The following is a 21,644-nucleotide window of genomic DNA, read 5'->3' on the forward strand; positions in this document are numbered from 1 at the left end:
GATTCATACTCGAGAATCACGTTGTACACTGAAGCAGCACAACTTCTACTTACGTTAGCAGTTTATTAACATCTGAAATCAACGACGTTTGATTATTCTGTAATTTGTAAGCATTACTCTGCTTTTGTAAGCATTTAAAATGATGTGTTTTTTCGTACGACTTAAGGGCTTTTTTCGCAGCCCACAAATCTTTATATATAAAGATGTTAAGTTCGTTTGTGTACGCTTCAAAAACTCAAAATGTTCTGCATCGATTGAGCTCAAATTTTAGCACGATATATAACCCGCATCAAACATTGTTTTTATCTATTTTTGCATTAGTTACATACCCGCGACCGCGAGAAAACAGTCTTTTTAACGGTCAGATGTGTACCAGTGACCGAGCCATCTGCCGGAAACGAGGGGAACACTCGCCATACTAGCTAACGACAACCGCAGTCACATGTGAAACAATACTTGTTCCCAATTACATGGTTTATTAACAAAAAAAAAAAAAAAAAAACGTATCCAATTGCATCTGATTCAGATTATTATACAATCTGAATTAAATATTCACTATAATCGAGATACTTTTGTGTGATCGTGTCGTGATTGAGCTGCGCTTTTCACCAAGCTCTGAATTTATTAGAAAACGACCAACAGTGGGATATATGTATTAATTACGCGTGGAACACTGCACATCCAAACCAAATTCGCGCATTATTCGCAATTATATTGACCGCTTGCTTCCCTTCATCTCCCACAGAGTTATGGGAAAGATATCGATCGCATATGGCTGAGGATATTTTGCATAGAGTACGCCTAGAAAATACCAATATGACCGTGGAATTTACAGAAGGCATTTACAACGAAGCATTGATAAATATTGAAGATATTTATCAAGTTCTTAGCTATTGCAAATAAAGTTCTTAGTCAGTTGGGAATGCCAGCACCTACCCGAGCTGCGATTTCTTCATTTGATGTGGATTTACGCCGTGAACAGAGTTACAACATTGGTGATCTTCAGTCATATGTCCAATCAAACATTCCCAAATTAACTCGTGAACAGAAAGGCATTTATGATCGCATAACACAAATGATAAATGACGGAGTTGGGGGGACCTTCTTCATGGATGCGCCTGGAGGAACTGGGAAAACATTCCTCATTAGATTGATTCTAGCAACGGTTCGATAAAAAAATGACAATTATTCTGTTGCGGAATATTAATCAGCCAAAACTCTGCAACGGCACGCGACTTGCAGTTAAGAAATTGATGAATAACGTAGTGGAAGCATCGATTTGAACGGGGCCTTTCAAAGGTGAAGATGTCCTCATTCCTCGAATACCATAATCCCGACCGACACACCATTTTAATTTAAAAGATTGCAATTCCCAATTCGATTGGCATTTGCAATCACAATCAATAAAGCTCAAGTTCAATCTTTAGAATTGTGTGGTTTATATTTAGATGCGGATTGCTTCTCACATGGGCAACTGTATGTTGCGTGTTCCCGAGTCGGCAAACCAGATAGCCTTTATATCTACGCAGACAGTGGAAAAACAAAAAAAAATATTGTGTATCCACAAGTATTGCAAAATTAAACTTCTATGAAATGTATGCTTTGTTTTTGTTCTCATTTCTCATCCATGCAACCACAATGTGCCACAGCGGAGTTTGGCGGGTAGAGCTAGTAATAATAATAAACAAACAAGGCAAATATAGATAATAAAAAAAGTTGTTGAGAAAGACGTCTTCCTTTAAAAAAAACAGAGTTCATCGCAAGAGAAAGAGTGGAGAACAGGAAGATAAGAAGAAAATATGGAAAAATAAATAATAGAGAACAATTCAAGAACTTGGGAGAATGGATCCGACAAAATAATCACGATAAAGTTACTACAAAACAAAAAAATAGAGAATGGAAGTAACATATAAAATGTCAAAAACTAATGCCGTAACATAAAAAATACCAAAAAATACATTTTGATCAAGGCAAAAAAAAAGTCATTATTGCACAGTAATGAGATTAACTAGTAAACGCAATAAAAAGGCCATTCTCTGAACGGCAATGGACATATTCAAAGGATTAGAAATGTGAAGAAAAAATACTAAGAAAAATTCTGGGACCCAAAGCAAATAAAACCGGCAATACAGTTTGAGACCACTTCTGTTTTATGCAGTTCTTCCACAGAGAAATTGCATAAAATAGAATGGACCGATGGACAGAGTAGAAGATACAATGAGAAAAACAAAAGACTCAACTACATCGGACACTTAAAAATGCTTAGAGGAAAGTTTTATCTTCAACTACTTCTATAAAAAAAAAACCCCAATGGACGGAGAAAGAACGATTAAAAATACCAAAAAGGTAGAGACTGAGAACAAACAATTTTAGACAGTGGAGAATGGGTAAAAATAAGGGTCTTGAAATATGTTGTTACATGAAAAATAACAAAAATTAGAATCGGTTGGTAAGGGTAAGAAATGGAGAATTTCATTGATATTTTCTAGCAGAAACTCTTCAACGTTCATAACTGTACATTAAATCAGCAAGTGTTAATAAATCTGTTTAAAGGAGGTAAAACAGAAGATAAAATAAGTAAAAGAAGGGAAATAAAGGAAATACTTGTGTGAACTGATAATTAAGTACATATGATATACGAGATAGTCTAAAGATTAGAGGCTGGTTTAAAATAAAAAGAAACGATAACTGTCTTACACATACAAATGGTTAATAACCCAAAAAAAGGTGTTATAAAAATGTATACTCTATAAAATTATTTACTTTTATATCTCCTTGTCCGAAGTAAAGAAAGTATTGTAATCGCGTAATTGTATATTGCTACTTGCATCATTGGTTCCTTGCTTATGCTAGTCTCCCTTTAATTTGTTTTATTTTTTGCTCATCTTGTAATTTTCCTAAGTTAATAATAAAATTATTTAATTTTTTTATAATATTAGGTTACCCAACATTAAAATTTCATTCCTCATTATTTTACTTTCTGTCATAATAAATAATCTTAATTTTAAGTCTTCTTTATTTTAAAACAGGTTTTTGCTTAATATTTTCTTCTTATCAATCTATTATTTCTTAACTTATTTTTAAGTTTCATTGAACAATATCATGAATTAATTTTAAAACTTCTATTTTCTTCATCTGTTTATTTACTCCGTTCTCAAATTTGTTCCTTTAATTCTTTAGTCATTTTTTTAAGGTACAAGTAAAAATGAAACGAGGGCAAATTGTTACATTCTCGTCTTATTTCTTTCTGTATTGGAACTTGTCATTCTTTTTTTTTAAACTTATAAATTACTGTATAATTATTACTAACCCTTCCCTTCTTTTTTTTTTTTTTTACTTTTTCTACTCTAAATTACATCTTTTTTATTATTATTTAAAAAAAAAATTGATTGTAATTTTTATAAAGAATTAAAAAATTCTTTATTTTTACATGTATTTTTGTTAAAATAAAAAAAAAATTAAGCAACTTTTACAAGAATATACACCAGTTTCCACAGAGGCAATAAATCATTTTAATAAAGAATGAAATTCTTTTTCTACTAATTGAAATTATTATTTTATATAAGATGCAGAGCTAGAAGACTCATTAATTAAATGAAAACTTCCTTATCAAAAGATGATTTAATTCTTGTTTAGTCAGTTCAGAAGTTTGTAACCAAACGGATAGAACTCGTTGACCCAGGTGCAAAGGGTAATTACCATAATTAGTGGTTAAAGTCAGTTTCGGATGGGTGTGGTACTAACCAAATTAATCCGTCGTATGTAGTCTGCTAAAAACATAGGCCTTCCTAAATTACCTCGTCTTTTATCCTTGCAACTTTCATGATGTAAATCCTTTGAATCAGAGGATGAATTTTTATTTTCAGAATATCTTAAAATAACAAGTCATATATTTGTTTTAACAATTTTTGTACTTTTAAAAGCTCTTTTCGAAAAATATTTTTTTAAGCTGCAAAGATTTTATCGTACATCTTGCCGTACTAAATTTTATATCTTAACAACGGTTTAAACGAATTTCAAGAACCGTAATATGATCACTTATGTGTTGTACATATACTGTCTTTTAGAGTATACGTCTTTTGGACGTTAGAGGTAGGTACCTCTATTGAAAGAGTAGAGGTTGGAATTATTTTAAATTTCTCTCGTGATTATTAATTTTTCAATAAATTAAACTATTACAATAATATAATAAAAGGTGAAAATGTTGAAAACATTCCCACCAGAAATTTTTTTCCACTTTTTCATAATAAGGTCTTATCAGGAGACTATTATTATCATCCTGCATCAAAGGGTAAGATTGGAAGTTACTTCAAGCTCTAAAAATTCTAAGATATACTGTTTACTAATTAATTCTAAGTTAATTATTTACTGTTATAATCTATATATTAGAATTTTTTTTTCTCTAAACGAAAAGGTATTTTCGGTTTGGAATAAATATAAATACATGCTAATAGCATAGCTTTACTCGTAAGTATCCTATCAGCCATCCATTTACTGCACAGTTGTTTTAATGCAGATTTGAATAATGCATTAAAATTCTCTATTCAAGACCTAGATATCTAGTGGTTGCAATAGAGATGTCAATCCGTTTGGAATTATTACTTGGTCTGTCATACTCTTTTTTAAAAATATCTTTCACTTTATCAGTCGTATACCCCCGATAAATATCCATTACTAGCACACCGGTATTTTTTTTATTAAGTAAATCTCCTGATCGCTTTTGCCATACACACCTGATCCGATCTAAAATTAAGGTTTCGTCCATCCAACCTGATTCCTGTGCTCTGATAATAACTCCATTTGCCTGTAAGATAGGAAGAGTTTTTCTTTTAAAAACAATGTACGGAGGTAATTTTGATCCATCAGAAGTAATGCAAAGCATAACACTACACCTTTGTTTTTCATTACTACCAGTGCGAATCGTAATACTTTTTCCACCTTTTTTGTTTACGGATTTGTCAAATGGCATTTCAAAATATACGGGGGTTTGATCAGCGTTTCCTACTTGAGAAGGCAAATAGCCTTTATCTTTTCTAAGATTTATTATGTATTTGTGAAAATATTTTTTGTTCATAAGCGTCTGGAAGTAATTGAGAAATGGTCATCTTTCGTCTTATTAACAAATAATTTCGTGCAAAAAATCGTGTTATCCATCCACGGCTGCTTTAAAATCAACTTTATTCAATGATTTAGCGATTTGACGAGCATATGATTGACACATTTCTGTCGTGACAGTATCACCGCATTTCCTTTTTTCCATAACAAAGTCATACAATTTTTTTTCAACGTCTGTGTATTTTGGTTTTAAGCCACGAAAAGCCCTTTTATTACCAGTGGCTTTCACCAGAAGTTGTTTCTTCTTCCAGAAGTTTTTCTGTGCCAGTCTCAAATGCAGCTTTCATCTATATCAAATTTTCTTCCTGCCGCCCAATTTCCAATTTTTTCAGCCTCTTGTATAACGCGCAGTTTTTCATATAATGTAAAAGATTGTAGACGCTGTCCTTTTGTACTCATTTTAATGCCGTAATTAAAATAAATCACCGTATTAAACTTTACAAGATTAACTAAACAGATAAAATACACATAACCGTCCACATATACAAACAGTGCAATGACTATGCCAAGTAGACAAGACGACGATGGGTAACTGTTACTGTAACTGTAGTGTTATTAGAACCGGATGCAGCCTATACAGAATGAATGTTTTATAAAAATACCGTAACTTCGTTTCTATCCGATAATATGAACAGGATGTTAATAATTAAGGATTTATTCTGAATAAGCGGCATCCGGTATTGATAAACGAAAGCCTAATGTAACTATATTTATGTGATTGAATTTAGGTACTTCTAAGAAAACGTTTTTTTTTACATGAATTATCCTGCCTAAAGGCTATGTTTCAAGTAAGCCCCGCACCGTTATTTTTTTTTTCCAATTTCACGAAAAAAAGTGCGGGGGTACTCGAATAAATACTGGATACAGCAGAGCACGTAGTATTTTTTTGCCCTAGATGGCGCAACTTCCGCATAGTGCTTGCGGGTCAGGGTGTGGAGGGGGCCAACAGTATAATCGAGGTAATGCTCAGCAATGGCAACAAGTGGAAGTGTGTCTCGACTACGATCGGATCAATGATACGAGAGAAGGCCAATGAAGAGAGGCGACGGCAGGATGAGTTGATGCGAATTTATGGAGGCTTGGAGTTCGATGACGGGTGATCAAGGGAGGCCAGCTTCTGGGGGTGGGCGGCGGGGGCTCCTCGGAGTCGTCGCTCGTCGATCGCCTCCTGGGAACGCCTTCCGGTCACACGGATTCGGATAGTGGCGTGCCTGGGTGATCAATCATGCAAGGGCTGTACACACCATATGGCTTAGATCCGGCCTCTGCATGGTAGAAGGGGAGGTTTTTTAGCGGGTGAGAGCCCCGCACTGCCGTCAGTACGGGCCTGACGGCGGCTGGCAGAGCTTTTTCCTCCGCTACGGAAAGAAAAAAAAAAAAAATAATAATAATAATTATAAACAGAGGATTAATCCATACTGGATTAATTAATAAAAGTTTGAAGTGCATAGCAAAGTTTGGCCTGGATCCTAAAGTCATAATTCCAAAAGCCCAAAGTTCGGTAATTCTGGAGACGTGTAAGATTGTACGGACTACGTTAAATGTACCACAGCAATGAATGAGGTTTGCTCAATGGCCCATCGTACTGGAGTTCCGGATGTGAAACATCTCCAAGACTAATAATAATAATAAAATATGTCATAGAATAATTAAATAAAAATTAACGTAGGTATAAAACAATTCTATTTTACCTTATAAATAAGATCATTAATTCGAGCTCTCGGATGCCAGCCATAACTTTTTCCATCAGAATCTGATACGTCGTCAACAATACCAGAATCTATTCTTCTGTCACCATCACCGAGAACAACACTGTAACGTACACGACACTGATGATCAAAACCAGTACAACGATTCAGGTATACAGAAACTCGACCATCTCCGCTACCTGTTAAAAAAATAATAATACAAGTTTTAATAACAATGTTTATGTCGTAACCTAGTGAAAATTTTATCTAAAATTCACGGTATATAATATTTTAACTATTTATAAAGAAAATTCAAAAAAGAAAATTATAATATAATATTTAATTATATTATAATATATATTATTATTGTTTAAGAAAATTATAAATTTTTTTATAATTGAATATAAAGATAAAAATTTGGATATTATTACATTTAAAGCTGTCATTTGCAAGAATTATTTTTTAATAAGCGATAAAACAATATAATCAGTGGGAAAGATCTATCCATAGATCAGGGATTAATCTCTATACTAATTAATGTAATAAAAAAAAAGATGCAAGTCTCATAGCAGAACAGAAGTAAGTGAACTATAATAAATATGAATACATCAATGTGATTCAATGGTGATGAACTGAGTATCATCCAGCTACACTGTAAGGAAGATTAAGTGATCTATAACAGACTTATAAAAACAAAGAAGTTCTCTTTTCGATCTATAAATACTATTTTAGTGTAGCTTTTGTAATAACCGAATGCAATAATTTCAAAGATATTTTTATTTTGTTGGAAGAAGCTTTTCCAGTAATCTTATTGTAAATCTTGTCCGATTAACACCAACAGAAGATTTTCAAGGAAAAAAGAAAAATTATATCGTCATATAAACAATCAGAAGAAACATTTTAGTTGTCCGTCTTGATCATTACAAAATATTAGTTTATCAAGTCGTATACGAGGCTCGGCTGATATATCTTGCACACTAGCGTGCTACACGGAGACAAAAGGTACTATCGAGTTGAGCGTAGCAGCACATGATAGCTAAAATCACTCTATCTAAACCTGCGATAATGCATTTAAATCCGTTTACTTGTATATTTTCAGTAGCAGATAAAATGGAGTCGAGTGCGGCCGATATGTCAACACGGTTAAAACATCACGCAGTGATCGAATTTTTAACAGCAGAAAATGTGAATCCTACAAATATTTTTCATCATTTAAAAGCAGTTTACGGTGGTGAAATTGTTGAAAGGTGTACTGTAAATAGGTGGACGTTGAAATTTTGCGAATGTGAAGCTGGTAAAACGGCAATTTAGGACGCACCTCGCAGCGAACGACCAGTTATAACTGACGAGAAACATCGAAAGGAGGTGGACGATTTGCTTGAAAGTGATGGGCGAATAACCCAGCAACGCATCGCTATTCAGTTAGGCATATCTAAAGAACGAGTAGGCCATATTATCGAGCAATACCGTAAAAGCTGTGCGCGATGAGTACCGCGAAAACTCTCTGATGGCGCTCTGTAAGCTTAAGTTTGAGCCTATTTCGCATCCGCTACACTCACTGGATTTGACTTCGTGCGATTTCCACTTCTTCCTTCATCGCCAGAGGGATCTCAAAGGTAATATTACACCACCGATGATGAGATGAAGGAAGCTGTGGCCACTTGGATTCGAGAAAGTCCGCCAGAATTTTTCAGTTTTGGAATGCAAAAACTTGTTACACGTTGGGAAAAGTATATCAGTGTAAACGGGGATTATATTTATAAATACTGCATTTTTTTAGTTAAGGTATTGTACTTTTATTCATTTTTATTTCATTCGAATATCTCTTTATTTCCACCTACGCATATATGTGCAAAATTTATCAGCCGAGCCTCAAATATACTTATTGTTGCTTTAGGTAATCTATACTATTTAGGTAGTAATATATACAATATATTTTATAGTCTAAAATCATTCTGGTGCTTTAAATAGTTTCACGCGAAATTACAAGTAAAATTTGCTTGAAAACTTAAAATATTACTTAAATTCTTACTCCCAGGATCCAAAGAGAGTTTTAGCCACCTTGATAGTAGTTATTTATAATATTTTTTCTGCATTACTATTCTTATTTTTATCAAAATACTTGTTTTCTTTTCCGTTTTGGGCGAATGGGTGTTTTTTTCATACGGTAACCGAATGTTTTGTTTTGTAAATCTAACTCTAGTTATTAAATAAAAATAAAACAGGACTCAAAGACTTAAAAAATATGAAGAATAATATTTTTTCAATACATTTATTTAAATTAAATTTTCATGTAGCAGTACCAAATAAGAAAAGCTATCATTAATTGCTTGTGTATTTAAAATATTAAGAGGTTCATAGAAGAACTGGAAGATAATCAATTTTTATTATTAAAGATAATAAGTTACTGAAATTCGTTGCATTGTATAACCTGTAAAAATTTATTATGTAAAGTAATTTAATTATAAACAAAAATAATAATTTACGTACATTAATTATACAATATTATAATACTGTATACACATACATTGATAATTTATATTATTAATTCACAAATAATTTCTTTAAAAGAAAGTAGAATATACTACCGTTTTTTAAAGAAAAATTTAAATATTAGTTTTTAATAAAATACGTAAAACTTGAAAGTTTAAGAAAAAATCTTTAAATGAAATACTCAGGAGGGACTAATTAATGTCAATTGAAATACTGGTCGTCAATTAACAGACAAACGAAATGTCTTTGATGTTATGAGTGAAAAACCAGTAAATTTTATTAGGAAAATAATAATTAGATAATTAAATTTTATTCTATTAAAATATTATTTCTAGCGACTGAATACCTTTTTTCGTTTTGTAATTTGTATGTTATTTTATTTTGATCATATCCGCCATAACTAAGACAATAGTCTTAGGTAATGTTTAAAAAAATCTGAAAACAATGTTGAAGGACTTTCCCGTCACGCGTCTTTTTTCAGATGCGTGGCTTACACACACACACACACACACACACACACACACAAATATATATATATATATATATATGCACACACACATGCACACACACACACACACATATATATATGCACACACACATATTCACACAACTTAATTTAAAATATTTATAATTTTATTTAAATATAATAGTTTGGGTTTATTTAATTTAATGATTCTAATTAAATCGCATGCACATACCGTATTTTATTCGCTCAGGTTTGGAGGAACTAGCCACCCACTTTAAATACTTTATTACACTTTAAATATATTATTCATTTATTTAATTCTACCGCTCACCGTTGTCGTCACAATATATCCGAAGGCTGCAGCAGCTGTAAGTCAGTGCTACACTAGTGCTCCTTGTGATGAGAAGGGGTATTAATAACGCTGTAAACCCATTTAGCTACTTATTTATTTAGAGCATTTTTTGGGATGCAAGTGTGATTTTGCAAAAAAAAATTGTTCGGAAAAATTATTTTTAATTGTTAACAAATGTGTCTATGGAAAATAAGACCTTAATTAATTATGCGAAATCTCCAGATACTGAGGGTAATCTAGCTCTACAGGCTCACCCTTTTGACCTTTTAAGTTGAAAATTTAATGACAGTAATGCCCCATATATAGAAGTAATCTGATCAAGTTTCGTCAAAGTCGGTCGATTAGTTCTGAAGATATAAGATAATTTAGAGTGCGACATCAAACATAACACGTACATACGAACATCTGGAAAGTTTCCATCCTGTTTTTGGGTTTTTTGGGTTCCTTAGGTGTCAAAACGTCAAGGTCCGATGAAACCACATATGCCCAAATTGGACCGATTGCAATACTTTCCCTTCTAAAGCTACAGCTCTGCTATAGCGCTAGACGGGAAAGTAATAATTAATTTTATGTTTTTGTTAATTAAATAGCCTAAATATTAAAAGGAAAAATATTTTAGGGTTTAAGGATAAAAATTATAGACACTCAACTTTATCCTTTTTTGACGTTTTGTGTTCTCTTGAGTAGAAAAATGGAAAAAACCCTGGCAGCAATTCTCATATTTAATTGGCTTTATTTTTTTTTAAGATCATCTCTGGATTAATTGAAGGTACAATCATGATATTGGATGTGATTACTAGTGTAAATGGAACAGGGATGCTATAATATTCATTTTTTATTAAAATCGAACAATAAAGAGATGAGAAAATTTCAATTTAACCCAAACTTCCCTTTAACCCGTACGGTTAAATAAAATTTGGTTTTTGTAAGCATGGTGGTGGAGGGGGGAGATTTGGAGGCTTGACTTTACCAGACATACACTACAACAGCAATTAGTCTTATCCAGTCATGGAGAGATAGGCTCGAGGTCGACCCACAAGCACTTCTGCTATCTGAACAGGACTGCTCTTCTTCAGGTCCTCACTCTTACATTCATCCCTATCTCTATTAATGTTCCGAATTCCCGAATTCATCGTCATCATAAAGAACAAGCAAAACCCCAAAAAAGTATTATTTTATATATAAAAAACCAAAATAAATAAATAAGAAAAATGAGAATCAAAATACGGCTTTTTGCCTATGTTTACCCCACTTATTTTCGTATGGTGATTTGAAGAACGGGTTACCAGAATGCAAGACGATTTTTTTATATATCCACTGCATGTAAAACAATTGGTTAGTAATTCAAGTCAAGTTAAGTAACAAAAGTGGTAAAGTTTGAAAGCCTATTACAATAATAGTAATTGAAAATATGAGTAAACTTAAAGAAAATGTAAAGATAATGAGGATTATTGTAATATAAATTTTAACAGGTTGTAGATAACTGTAAGTAAGGAATCTAAAAGCTTAGATAAGTCTTTGAAAGGTTTTCAAAGGATGAGGGTTGGTTAGTAGGAAGACGACAAAGTTTAAGAGGGTCTACTTTGAACTTTACTAGTCGCTTTATGCCGCCTAATTAATCTACGTTACTTTTCTAATCTAAATTAATGGGAAATCATTATTAAACTTTAACAAACAAACTGCGACACAGATACTAAGAAAACAATAAATACTAAAAATATTCTTACAATTTAAAAAAAAAAAACAATTTGTGCTAATTGATAAAAGAACTTAAGTCATTTATAGAATCTTATTTAAATGTTTTTAAAGTAATTTATTTAAAAAAAAAGAAGAAAAATAAGAAAGTGATCCATACATTACATATGTACATTATTAATATCATAACGTGACTAATTACTGCAACGCTAGGTGTCGTAACAATACAGATTGTGTGTGATCTGGTGTAGAAGTTGCAAGTTACTCCCGAAAATTTCTTTTCAAAATATGTTTTTAATCATCAAACGTTCTACCGAAGCAGAAATCTAAGCCAAAGCACTTAACGTGAGAAAAAGAGAAATAAAATATAACATTAAGCACTAAGTACGTAACAATTAGTTTTTTAAATTATTAAAATATAAAATGTTACTATAGAATAAGTATATATATATATATATATATATATTTGTAGTATAATAAAACGGCGACGAAAGATTTTTGTAACTGTTAAGATACATAGTATAAATGTTACTGTGAAAGACCGAGATTGGAGAATGTCAATATTCTCCGGTGAATCTGTCGACAAATATTAAATACGACGGTGAAAGACAGAAACATTTGCTTACATTATTATACATTCGGATCTTCGCCGGTATATATAGACAAACAGGTTGCGATTTCTGGTGAGGGTAGTAACCATAACTAGAAATTAAAAAAAAAAATTATGCAATACCAATCTTTAAGGTAAATAGATTACGAGAAACCCTCGTAAAGAAAAGGAGATTTAAATTAAAGCCAAATATAACTTACACTCGCTAATCTCGGCTAATTAATGTTTAATATACAAATTATAAATATTATTCTCCAACATAGGAGGCGATTATCAAATTCACTGTATTTTCTCTATTGCTAGATTTGAGTGTATATATATATATATATATATATATATATAGATTAGACGAATACCAATGAAATATTTGATAAAATATTAAACAACTGAACATTACGTAACATCACAAAATTTAACCTTTCCTTTTTCCCCACTTTCCAATTTCCTGCCTTTCGCTTTTTCATTTTTCACTTCTTCCCTTTTTTGCAAAAATATTTATTTTCACGTAATTTTTCGAAATATCTCGATCCCAGCGCCACCACCGGAATTTTCTTCAAAAAATATTTATTTTCACGTAACTAATATATCTTCTGAATATGAGCCAAATCAGACCATACATACAATTTTTCGAAATATCTCGATCCTAGCGCCACCTAGCGGGTCCATTTTTTGCCAAAATGTATATTTTTACGTAACTAAGATATGTTCTGAATATGAGCAAAATCGGACCATAAATATAATTTTTTCCAAATATGTCGAATCGAGCGCCATCTAGCGGGTCTAAAATATTCAGAAACCTTCTGATATAATGGTATAGGAACCCATACGGGACAAACAAACAAACATTCCTTTTTTATATATATATATATATATAAGATTGAACGAAGGGCACAAACCATGTGATCATTTATAGTATCCTTATCGTTCATCCATGCAGTTAACATATGTTGGGTTGCCTGGCATTTCTCCCGCCACCACCCCATTCGGTCGCCTTAAAGCATACGACCAAATGTCTGTGCCACAAACGGCTACTGAGCCACGAAACAGTTTAGCGACTAGTGTCCTAAATAGCTCCTAGGGCTTACCTAACACCGTGAGCGGACTAAGTACGGTGCCACACACAACCGTCTTACGTGTCCCAACCGCTCACTTGTCATATATTTGCTAATATGGGTAGGCGCACCGTCAACTACTAAAAATATATATGACATCCATTAATAAAAATTTATTTTGTCTAGAAAGAAATTTACTACTACCCCTAGATCGCTGAATGCCAGCAAGTACCTGTCCACCATATTAAATCGCTTGGAGCCTTAATTTGCTAGTGGTCAGCCTTATATCTCTAGGTTAGCTTCACACAGCCTTGCAGTAGGAGTCTTTCCCTTAAGTAAACTACTGATGTCGGTTGAACATAGCAACCGCATCAAAGAACTCTTACACGGTCTGACAATGTGGTTCTTGCCACATTGACTCGCCGCTTGTGAGTGGTCAATTTTCCCCTTGACCTCTACGTTCCAGGGTGGCCTGGTATCTGGCCCCCCCAAAAGCAGGGCAGTCAAACATCAATCATTACTTTTTAGTGCAACAGGACGGAGCCCCGCCTCACTACCATCGAGATGTCAGTTTGTATATCGATAAAACTCTACCTGGACGGTGGGTCTCCTGATTTGACACCACTGGACTTCTTCCTGTGGGGGACCAAAAAGAATGACGTGTATCGACAAAAACCACTAACAATCGACGTGCTACATGAGAAAATTGTAGAGTCATGTGCTGCATTACGCCAAATACACTAACAGCAATAGTTCGGTGTGCAGTTCGGCGTCTTGGGCGTAGTATAGAAGCTACTTGTGGCCATTTCGAACACATACCATAACACTCTCTCGGTGACAAAAATTGTCACGTCGTCAAATTTGTCACGAGATATGGACTAGCAAACAGTGAGTGCAGTTTTTTAAAATTTTTTTATATAAGTTTAAAAAAAAATATCACCACAGTATTTTTATAAATCTGACTTCTTACAAGGTAGTAAAACATATCAGTCCTTACATAACAGAAATTGTATAGATCCCATATACATAAAAATAGGAGTTTCGTTAAGTTTTTACTATTTCCAAATATAATTTATTATTTTTCTCCCAAAAGATTCGGTAAATTAAGGAAAGTGTTTCCAAAACTTATACGAAGTTTAATTAACAATCTACTAGCTGAAAGAAAGGATTTCTATAAATTTTTTTTTACCTTTAAAAGTATCAAAATCTACTGATTTTTTTCAGATGAGTAATATTCAGAATAAATATAGTTTTCAATATTTATCACAGAGGTTGCCATTTTCTACGTAATGATATAGTGTAGTATAGCGGCCAAAACTATTTATTTTCATTTAAAGTATTTTAATTCTTTTATGTTATATTAAAGAAACGTAACCATTAGAAAAAGGAATAATTTTGATGTTAATTTTCTAAATTTTCTACTGTTCATAAATCTTATTAGTAACGTAGAGACTTTTTTTTTATATTTTTACTTCCTTGTACGAAGTAAAGGAAGTATTGTGATCGCAAAAAATTTCGGTATTCAGATTTCCACAGAAATATCCATTTTGACCATCCTGAATCCAATTTGACTAGTTTCGGCGTGACGTCTGTACGTATGTGCGTATGTATTTCGCATAACTGAAAAAGAATTAGCCGTAGGATATTGAAATTTTGGTTTTAAGACTGCTGTAACGTATAGTTATGCACCTCATTTTTTGATAGCAATCGACTAGACCAAAAATGTCCAAAAAAATTTAAAATACAAAATAATTGGATTTTGGACTTTCGGTTCACATCCCATATTCATTTCGGTTCGTATCCGACTTTATATACATACATTTTTTTACCTTTTTCTTTAAATATATTGATTTATTAATAATTATTAGTGTATATAGTTAACATAACTTAGGTATTGCACCCAGGGTGTGATTATCGTATATTAAAGTTTATAATTTTGATACCTTAGTCCGATTTGATTCCGGGGAATGGCCTTGCATTATTTATCGCCTTATTTATTTAAACGCTGAAATTTTTCATGGGAGTTTAAAAAAATTGTGAGTTTATTAAATAGCACAACATTTCATTGTAAAATTTATGACTTTTTAGTTAGTTTTAATTATTTAATTTTATGACTATTTTTTATGTTTTTTAAATATTTTTGGCTTGAGAGGTTTTTGTTAATTTAAAAAAAATAAAATTAATATTATTGTGAGGGATACGTCCACTCCTTCCTGCTAATACACACCTTGGTACCTACATTAATTTGACAGGTGAGCCCCTACGTGTGAGTTCCTACTTGTATAAGTGTAACTGTATTATATGATGTAAGTGAAGTAAGTGAGCAAGTAAAGTAAGTGAATAAAAGAGTAAAAGTGTAAAAGTGTAAAAGAGTAAGTGAGTAAGTAAGTTACCAACTTATCAACTTACCAACTGACCAACAGGGTTAGCAAGTTAGCAAGTTGGTTGGTTGGTAAGTAAATAAGTCAGTAACGTTAGTGAAGTATGCAAACTACTAGTTTACGAGTGAAAGACTAAACGAGAGAAAAGGGTAAAAGGGTAAAAGAGCAACCGAGTAAGTAAGTTACCAACTTATCAACTTACCAACTGACCAACAGGGTTAGCAAGTTAGCAAGTTGGTTGGTTGGTAAGTAAATAAGTCAGTAACGTTAGTGAAGTATGTAAGTTCAACATCTAAGCTATGAAAAATACTCACTCACCTGTCTGCGCGAGCCTGTGTATTATTTGTTTGTGTAAAATGTGTTAATGTATGAGTGTAAGAAATGATCGTACCTATTTTCCAGTATCGGGAAAAAAATTGTACGTGGAAATCCCCTAACTTGTTTGTGTTTTCTGGCATATTAACAGGATAGAAGGGGAGGTACCCTCAGTAGAGTTATCTTAAAAATTCATTCCAAAAGAAAAAAACATTTGTACGTGTAATATCTGCAAACTCTGGTAGAGAAATGAACATTTATTAATAATGTTTCTGTAGCAACAAAATTCATTCAATTTTATTTTTCTTATTGTTGAAAACAAATTTTATTTTGATACATCAAAGAAATAAAAAATAGTAATTAATGTCATATATGTTTCTTTCTGAAACAAAAAAAAAAAAAAATATTAAAAAAAATTAGTATTATAATACCTTTCTAATGGTTTTACATTTTACAAATTTAGTACAATTAAATAATTATAAAAAATTGCTCATTGTTAGGAGAGACGGCTCTCAGGATTACGCGCGTGAACTTGACATGTGTGAGTGTGTGAGTGTGCGTGTGTGTGTGTGTGTGTGTGTGGGCTCGCTTGAGAGACAGTAAGAGCGGGTGCACCCACAAGTTAACATTACGTGAAAAGAATTTCTTCACTGATGTGGATTATAAAAAAGTTAACAGTTGTTAGTTCCCCAAACATATTTTCACGAGATTACCTAACTGATAAAATTACTTAACTGACATATTTAACTATAAAATACGTTTTTTTAAGCTAAAATGTTGTAGACCAATTCCATTGAATCAATCTGTACAAGAAAATGAAAACCTAAACAAACAACTGTTTCATAAATTACCACTCTGCGATTCGTAAATAAATAATAAGTAGGGAATAAATCAATCTGAAAGGCCGATAGAAGCCAGCATCGCACCGAACTAGAGAATGATATGGAAACAACGTAGCAGTTTTTGCTACACAATATATATATATATATATATATATATATATATATATATATATGTATTATAGCAAAAATTGCTCATTACATATACGTATACACTCATTTACTTTGTATATTTGTGCCATTTTTGCTTTATACTATTTCCAAATTACGTAACTTTAATAAATTAATTAAAGAAAAGTTAAAATATAGACTCTGGTTTCCAACCCATTAAATTTAATTGTCATTTAGTACATAAATTCGAATAGCGGCTGAAAATAAAGAGAAAGTAATGAAAAATATATTCATTAGAAAAGGTTCATTCAAATTCCTTCAATATTTTTACCAATGGTAAAAATATTAAAAATATGTTAAAATAAAAAAAAAAATAAATAAATAAAAATATTTAATAAAAATATTAAAATTTTTACCAATGGTAAAAATGGTAGAAATTAAAAAAATTCAATGTACCCTCTCATAACAGAGTATTAAGATCACTATGATTATACTGTAACTGACAGTACTTACTTCATTCCCAGTACATAAAGAAATCTCAGACACTATAAACATAATTCGAATTCGTATTGTCCTTTTTTCTACATAAATTATTTATAATACACAGAAGATACACTTTGAAGTCTCTGAAAAAACTTTCCCGACAGATTACGACGATTATGCCGACGAGTAAAAACGTATTTTGCTTGGTTCTTAGAGTAACCCGTCAAACACCACTAGGAGGTGACCGTACTTCGTTTCGAATTTTTAAGTTTTTTTTAATGTTTTTTAGTCAAGAACTGCAGGCAGGTGTAGCCAGTTTCGTCGCACTTATAGTAACAGTAGCAATAGCTGTGTTGATTGAGCTGTCGAGCTCAATTCCAAATCCAAAACCACCCGAAAATGTTTTTTAGATATTTATTTACGAAGAGTCGCTAGCTCCTCACTACCCAGTTGGGTTGTAAGGTGCTCCTGTGTGTTTAGTTATTTTAGTGGTATTTTTTGTGATTTTGAATGTTAGAAGGGTGTGGATTTGTTTTTTTCAGTGTGTTTGACAATCGTACGTATAGTGTTTTTGTGTTATTAGCATAAGACCATGTGGTGGCAGTGAAACTGTGAGTACATTTAGGCTTTCTTTTTTTTTCCTGTTTAGCCTCCGGTAACTACCGTTTAGATAATTCTTCAGAGGATGAATGAGGATGATATGTATGAGTGTAAATGAAGTGTAGTCTTGTACATTCTCAGTTCGACCATTCCTGAGATGTGTGGTTAATTGAAACCCAACCACCAAAGAACACCGGTATCCATGATCTAGTATTCAAATCCGTATAAAAATAACTGGCTTTACTACCACTTGAGCGCTGTAACTCTCGACTTCCAAATCAGCTGATTTGGGAAGACCACTAGACTAACCCGGTGGGTTGAGTACATTTAGGCTAGTATATTTATATCTAACGGTGTTTTAAACTATATTTATATTTTATTAACTATACACGGTGGTTTTATATTGATTTCAAGACTAAAAACTATGTATTTTTTAGTATTTTAAGTGTAATTTTAAGTTTTGTTAAATTTTGTCTGCAACGTGGTCGGAGAGCGGAACCCGCCATTGTTGTAGGTTTGCCAACCTCTCGTTCAAAGGATTATACACATCTTCTTTGCCTCTCTTCTCAGTGAGTCTCAGTGACTCGTATCTTTCGTACAGTGTGAACTTAGAAAATATTTTCCAAGTCCCTAGTAGTGCTTAGTACGGGTTCGAAAAACTTATTTCCCGAAAAATATGAGAAAAGGACGTAAATCGAAGGCTGGGACTAGCTCCGAGACGGAGGCTGAACCCCTCCGATAGAAGAACATGGCGAGACCATGCGGAGCGACGACGTTGCCGGGACTACGCTGGATAAACTTTGGAAGCGGAGGAGACCTTCCAGTAGTAGTTCGAACGGTAGTGAAGAGGTAGACATCATGACGATTCTAGAATACATCGAGGAGCTGGACGACTTTATAATTCCATTTAAAGCGGAACGCCAGGACTTGATACACAAGAGTACGCATCTGGATGGAGGGAATGGCCCCTCTACTGAAGGAAATGAGAGAAAAAGGACCGTCGGTTGAGCGTGGTACTCACAAAATCCCTCCGGGATAGGCGGCAATTAAGAGGATGCGGCAATCAGGCATGTAGCTGAAGTCCATCGTTGAGTGGAGGTGGGCTGCTCACATTTATGAAACAACTACTGTTCTGACGGACCTCCCAAAGGACGAGGAGGATAAGAGCAAGGTGTTTGTCAACAACAGTCATTGCATCCCAGGTCGTGACCTGGACACCGAAGCTACCAATGAGAAGATTCCTTCTCCTCCTTGGGGGGAACGGATTCGTCATCGTGGAGTTCGCGGGCTGTGTGATTGTGAAGGCCTACATATCCACGAATTGCACCAAGGACCACTTCCTGGAGGTTCTTCAGGGCTTTGGGTTGTCGTGGCAGGGGATCTAAACTCTGAGTTTGTGGAGTTACAAGGGACTCAGATCCACTGCTAGGGGATCTGTGCTAGCGAATATGTTTGCATCTTTGGGCTTGGTTTGCTTGGCAATTCTCCCGCCACCACCCCATTCGGTCGCCCTAAAATATAAGACCAAATGTCTGTGCCACAAACGGTTACTGAGCCTCAAAACAGTTTAGCGAACAATATCCTAAATAGTTTCAGAGCTTACCTAACAGCGTCACGGAGTAAGCGCGGTGCCACACACCACTAGCTTACGTGTCCCAATCGCTGACTTGTCATATATTTCCTAAATTGGGTAGGCACATCCCGTCAACTACTAAAAATATATATGACATCCATAAATTAAAATTCATTTCGTCTAGACAGCAACTCGCTGCCACGCCAAGATCCCTGAATACCAGCAAGTACCTGTCCACTCTATTAAAGCGCTTGGACACTTAATTTGTTGGTGGTCAGCCAAATATATCTCTAGGTTAGCTTCCCACAGCAGTGCGGTAGAGTCTTTTCCCTTAGGTAAACTACTGATATAGGTTGAACACAGCAACCGTATCAAGAAACTCCCACACGGTCAGACAATGCGGCTTTCGCCACATTGACTCGCCACTTTTGAGTGGCCAATTTTCATTTCGACCTCTAAGTTCCACGGTGGCCCTGTCACTGCCACCCTCCCAAGAGCCAAGAGCAGGGCAGTCAAACATCAGGTGTTCATTTGACTGGACCTCCCCTCAGACCCACAGCTGATGAGCTGCCAGGCGGAACCGAATGAGATACTGATTCAAAATAACATGGTTGGTGAGCACCTGGACACTCAACCCATAGTCTTTCCGACTAATGGGCATGTAATGAGCATGTAATGCACATGCTCTTAAGCATGTGCATTACAGAGACGGCGTTCGCCGCTACTTGCTTAATGTGGTTGCTAAACAGCAACTTCTCATCAAACAAAACACCTAGAAACTTATGAACTCTCACTCGGCTGATTACTCAGCCTTTATACTTAATGTGAGGGTTCCGATTGTACGATAGTTTGTCTGCACCACTGAGAAGTGTGTACTTTGTCTTGGGCACAGAAATCATTAAATTTTGCATGTGTATCCAGCCCTCTGTGGTTGACAAAGCCGCCTGCGCTCGATCTTCTTGCTGCTGTCGTAAATTACCACGAACTAATAGGAGACAGTCGTCGGTGAAAGCCTGGGCCGTGACCCCTTCTGGGAATGTCAATTCCAGAAATCCGTCAAAGACCAGGTTCCACAGAAAGGGACCTAGAACGGAAAACCCTGCTGGCTTCCCCTGGTTATGGATTTTTCCACAAATAGGTGCGCCATCTTTAAACAGAGCCGAGGGCTTAGACAAGTTGTCACGTGCTACGGCCTGTACGGCTACGGGAATATTCCGGCGTTCCAACTCGTAGATATGCAGTTAACATATTCTGTACATCTTGATTGTCCCTTTCAATTTAAAATGCTGAAAATTTGATTAATTTTTTTCATAAACGTGGGGAATTTGATTAATCGCCTTTAATGTTAGAGTATAACATATGTAATTTGTATATTTAACGTTAATTAGACGAGGTTAGGGAGCGTAGGTTACGTTTTGTTTAAATATAAATTATCTTTTTTCATCAGGGTTTCTCGTAATCTAGTTACCTTAGAGATTGGTAATAGGCGTTTTTTTTTTTAATTTTTAGTTATCGTTTCGACCCCCACCAGAGAGCTTATCTATGCTTGTCGACATATACCGGCGAAGGTCCGAATAAGCAAATATTTTGGTCTTTCATCGACGTATTTAGTATGTGTCGATTCACCAGAGAAATATCGATATTTGCCTGATATCGATCTTTCACGGTAACGTATACACACACAACTTCAATTATTATTACACAAAAAAATTGAAAATTTCTCAAAATAATAAAAAATTCTGTTTTTAACGCTTAAAGAAAATGATACCTCTTATTTATTGCGATAGGTAGATAATTTAACCTTAAATTATTATGTTAGTTAACCTTTAATAACTGAAATAATTATTTTTTAGTTCCTTTACGAAGTAAAG

The 21,644-nt window shown here is 33.9% G+C and overlaps 1 protein-coding gene across 1 annotated transcript in view; it reads right to left on the minus strand.

Annotated features, from left to right (window-relative positions):
• The window catches only part of LOC142321080 (uncharacterized), a 258,131-nt gene that overhangs the window by 163,394 nt on the left and 73,093 nt on the right, over positions 1-21,644 (minus strand). Inside the window, exon 3 of the mRNA XM_075359078.1 lies at positions 6,807-7,003. Within this exon, the coding sequence (XP_075215193.1) occupies positions 6,807-7,003 (197 nt within the window). The remainder of the gene's footprint in view (positions 1-6,806; positions 7,004-21,644) is intronic.

Source organism: Lycorma delicatula, chromosome 3, assembly GCF_047948215.1.
Source record: "Lycorma delicatula isolate Av1 chromosome 3, ASM4794821v1, whole genome shotgun sequence".
Lineage (NCBI taxonomy): Eukaryota > Metazoa > Arthropoda > Insecta > Hemiptera > Fulgoridae > Lycorma > Lycorma delicatula.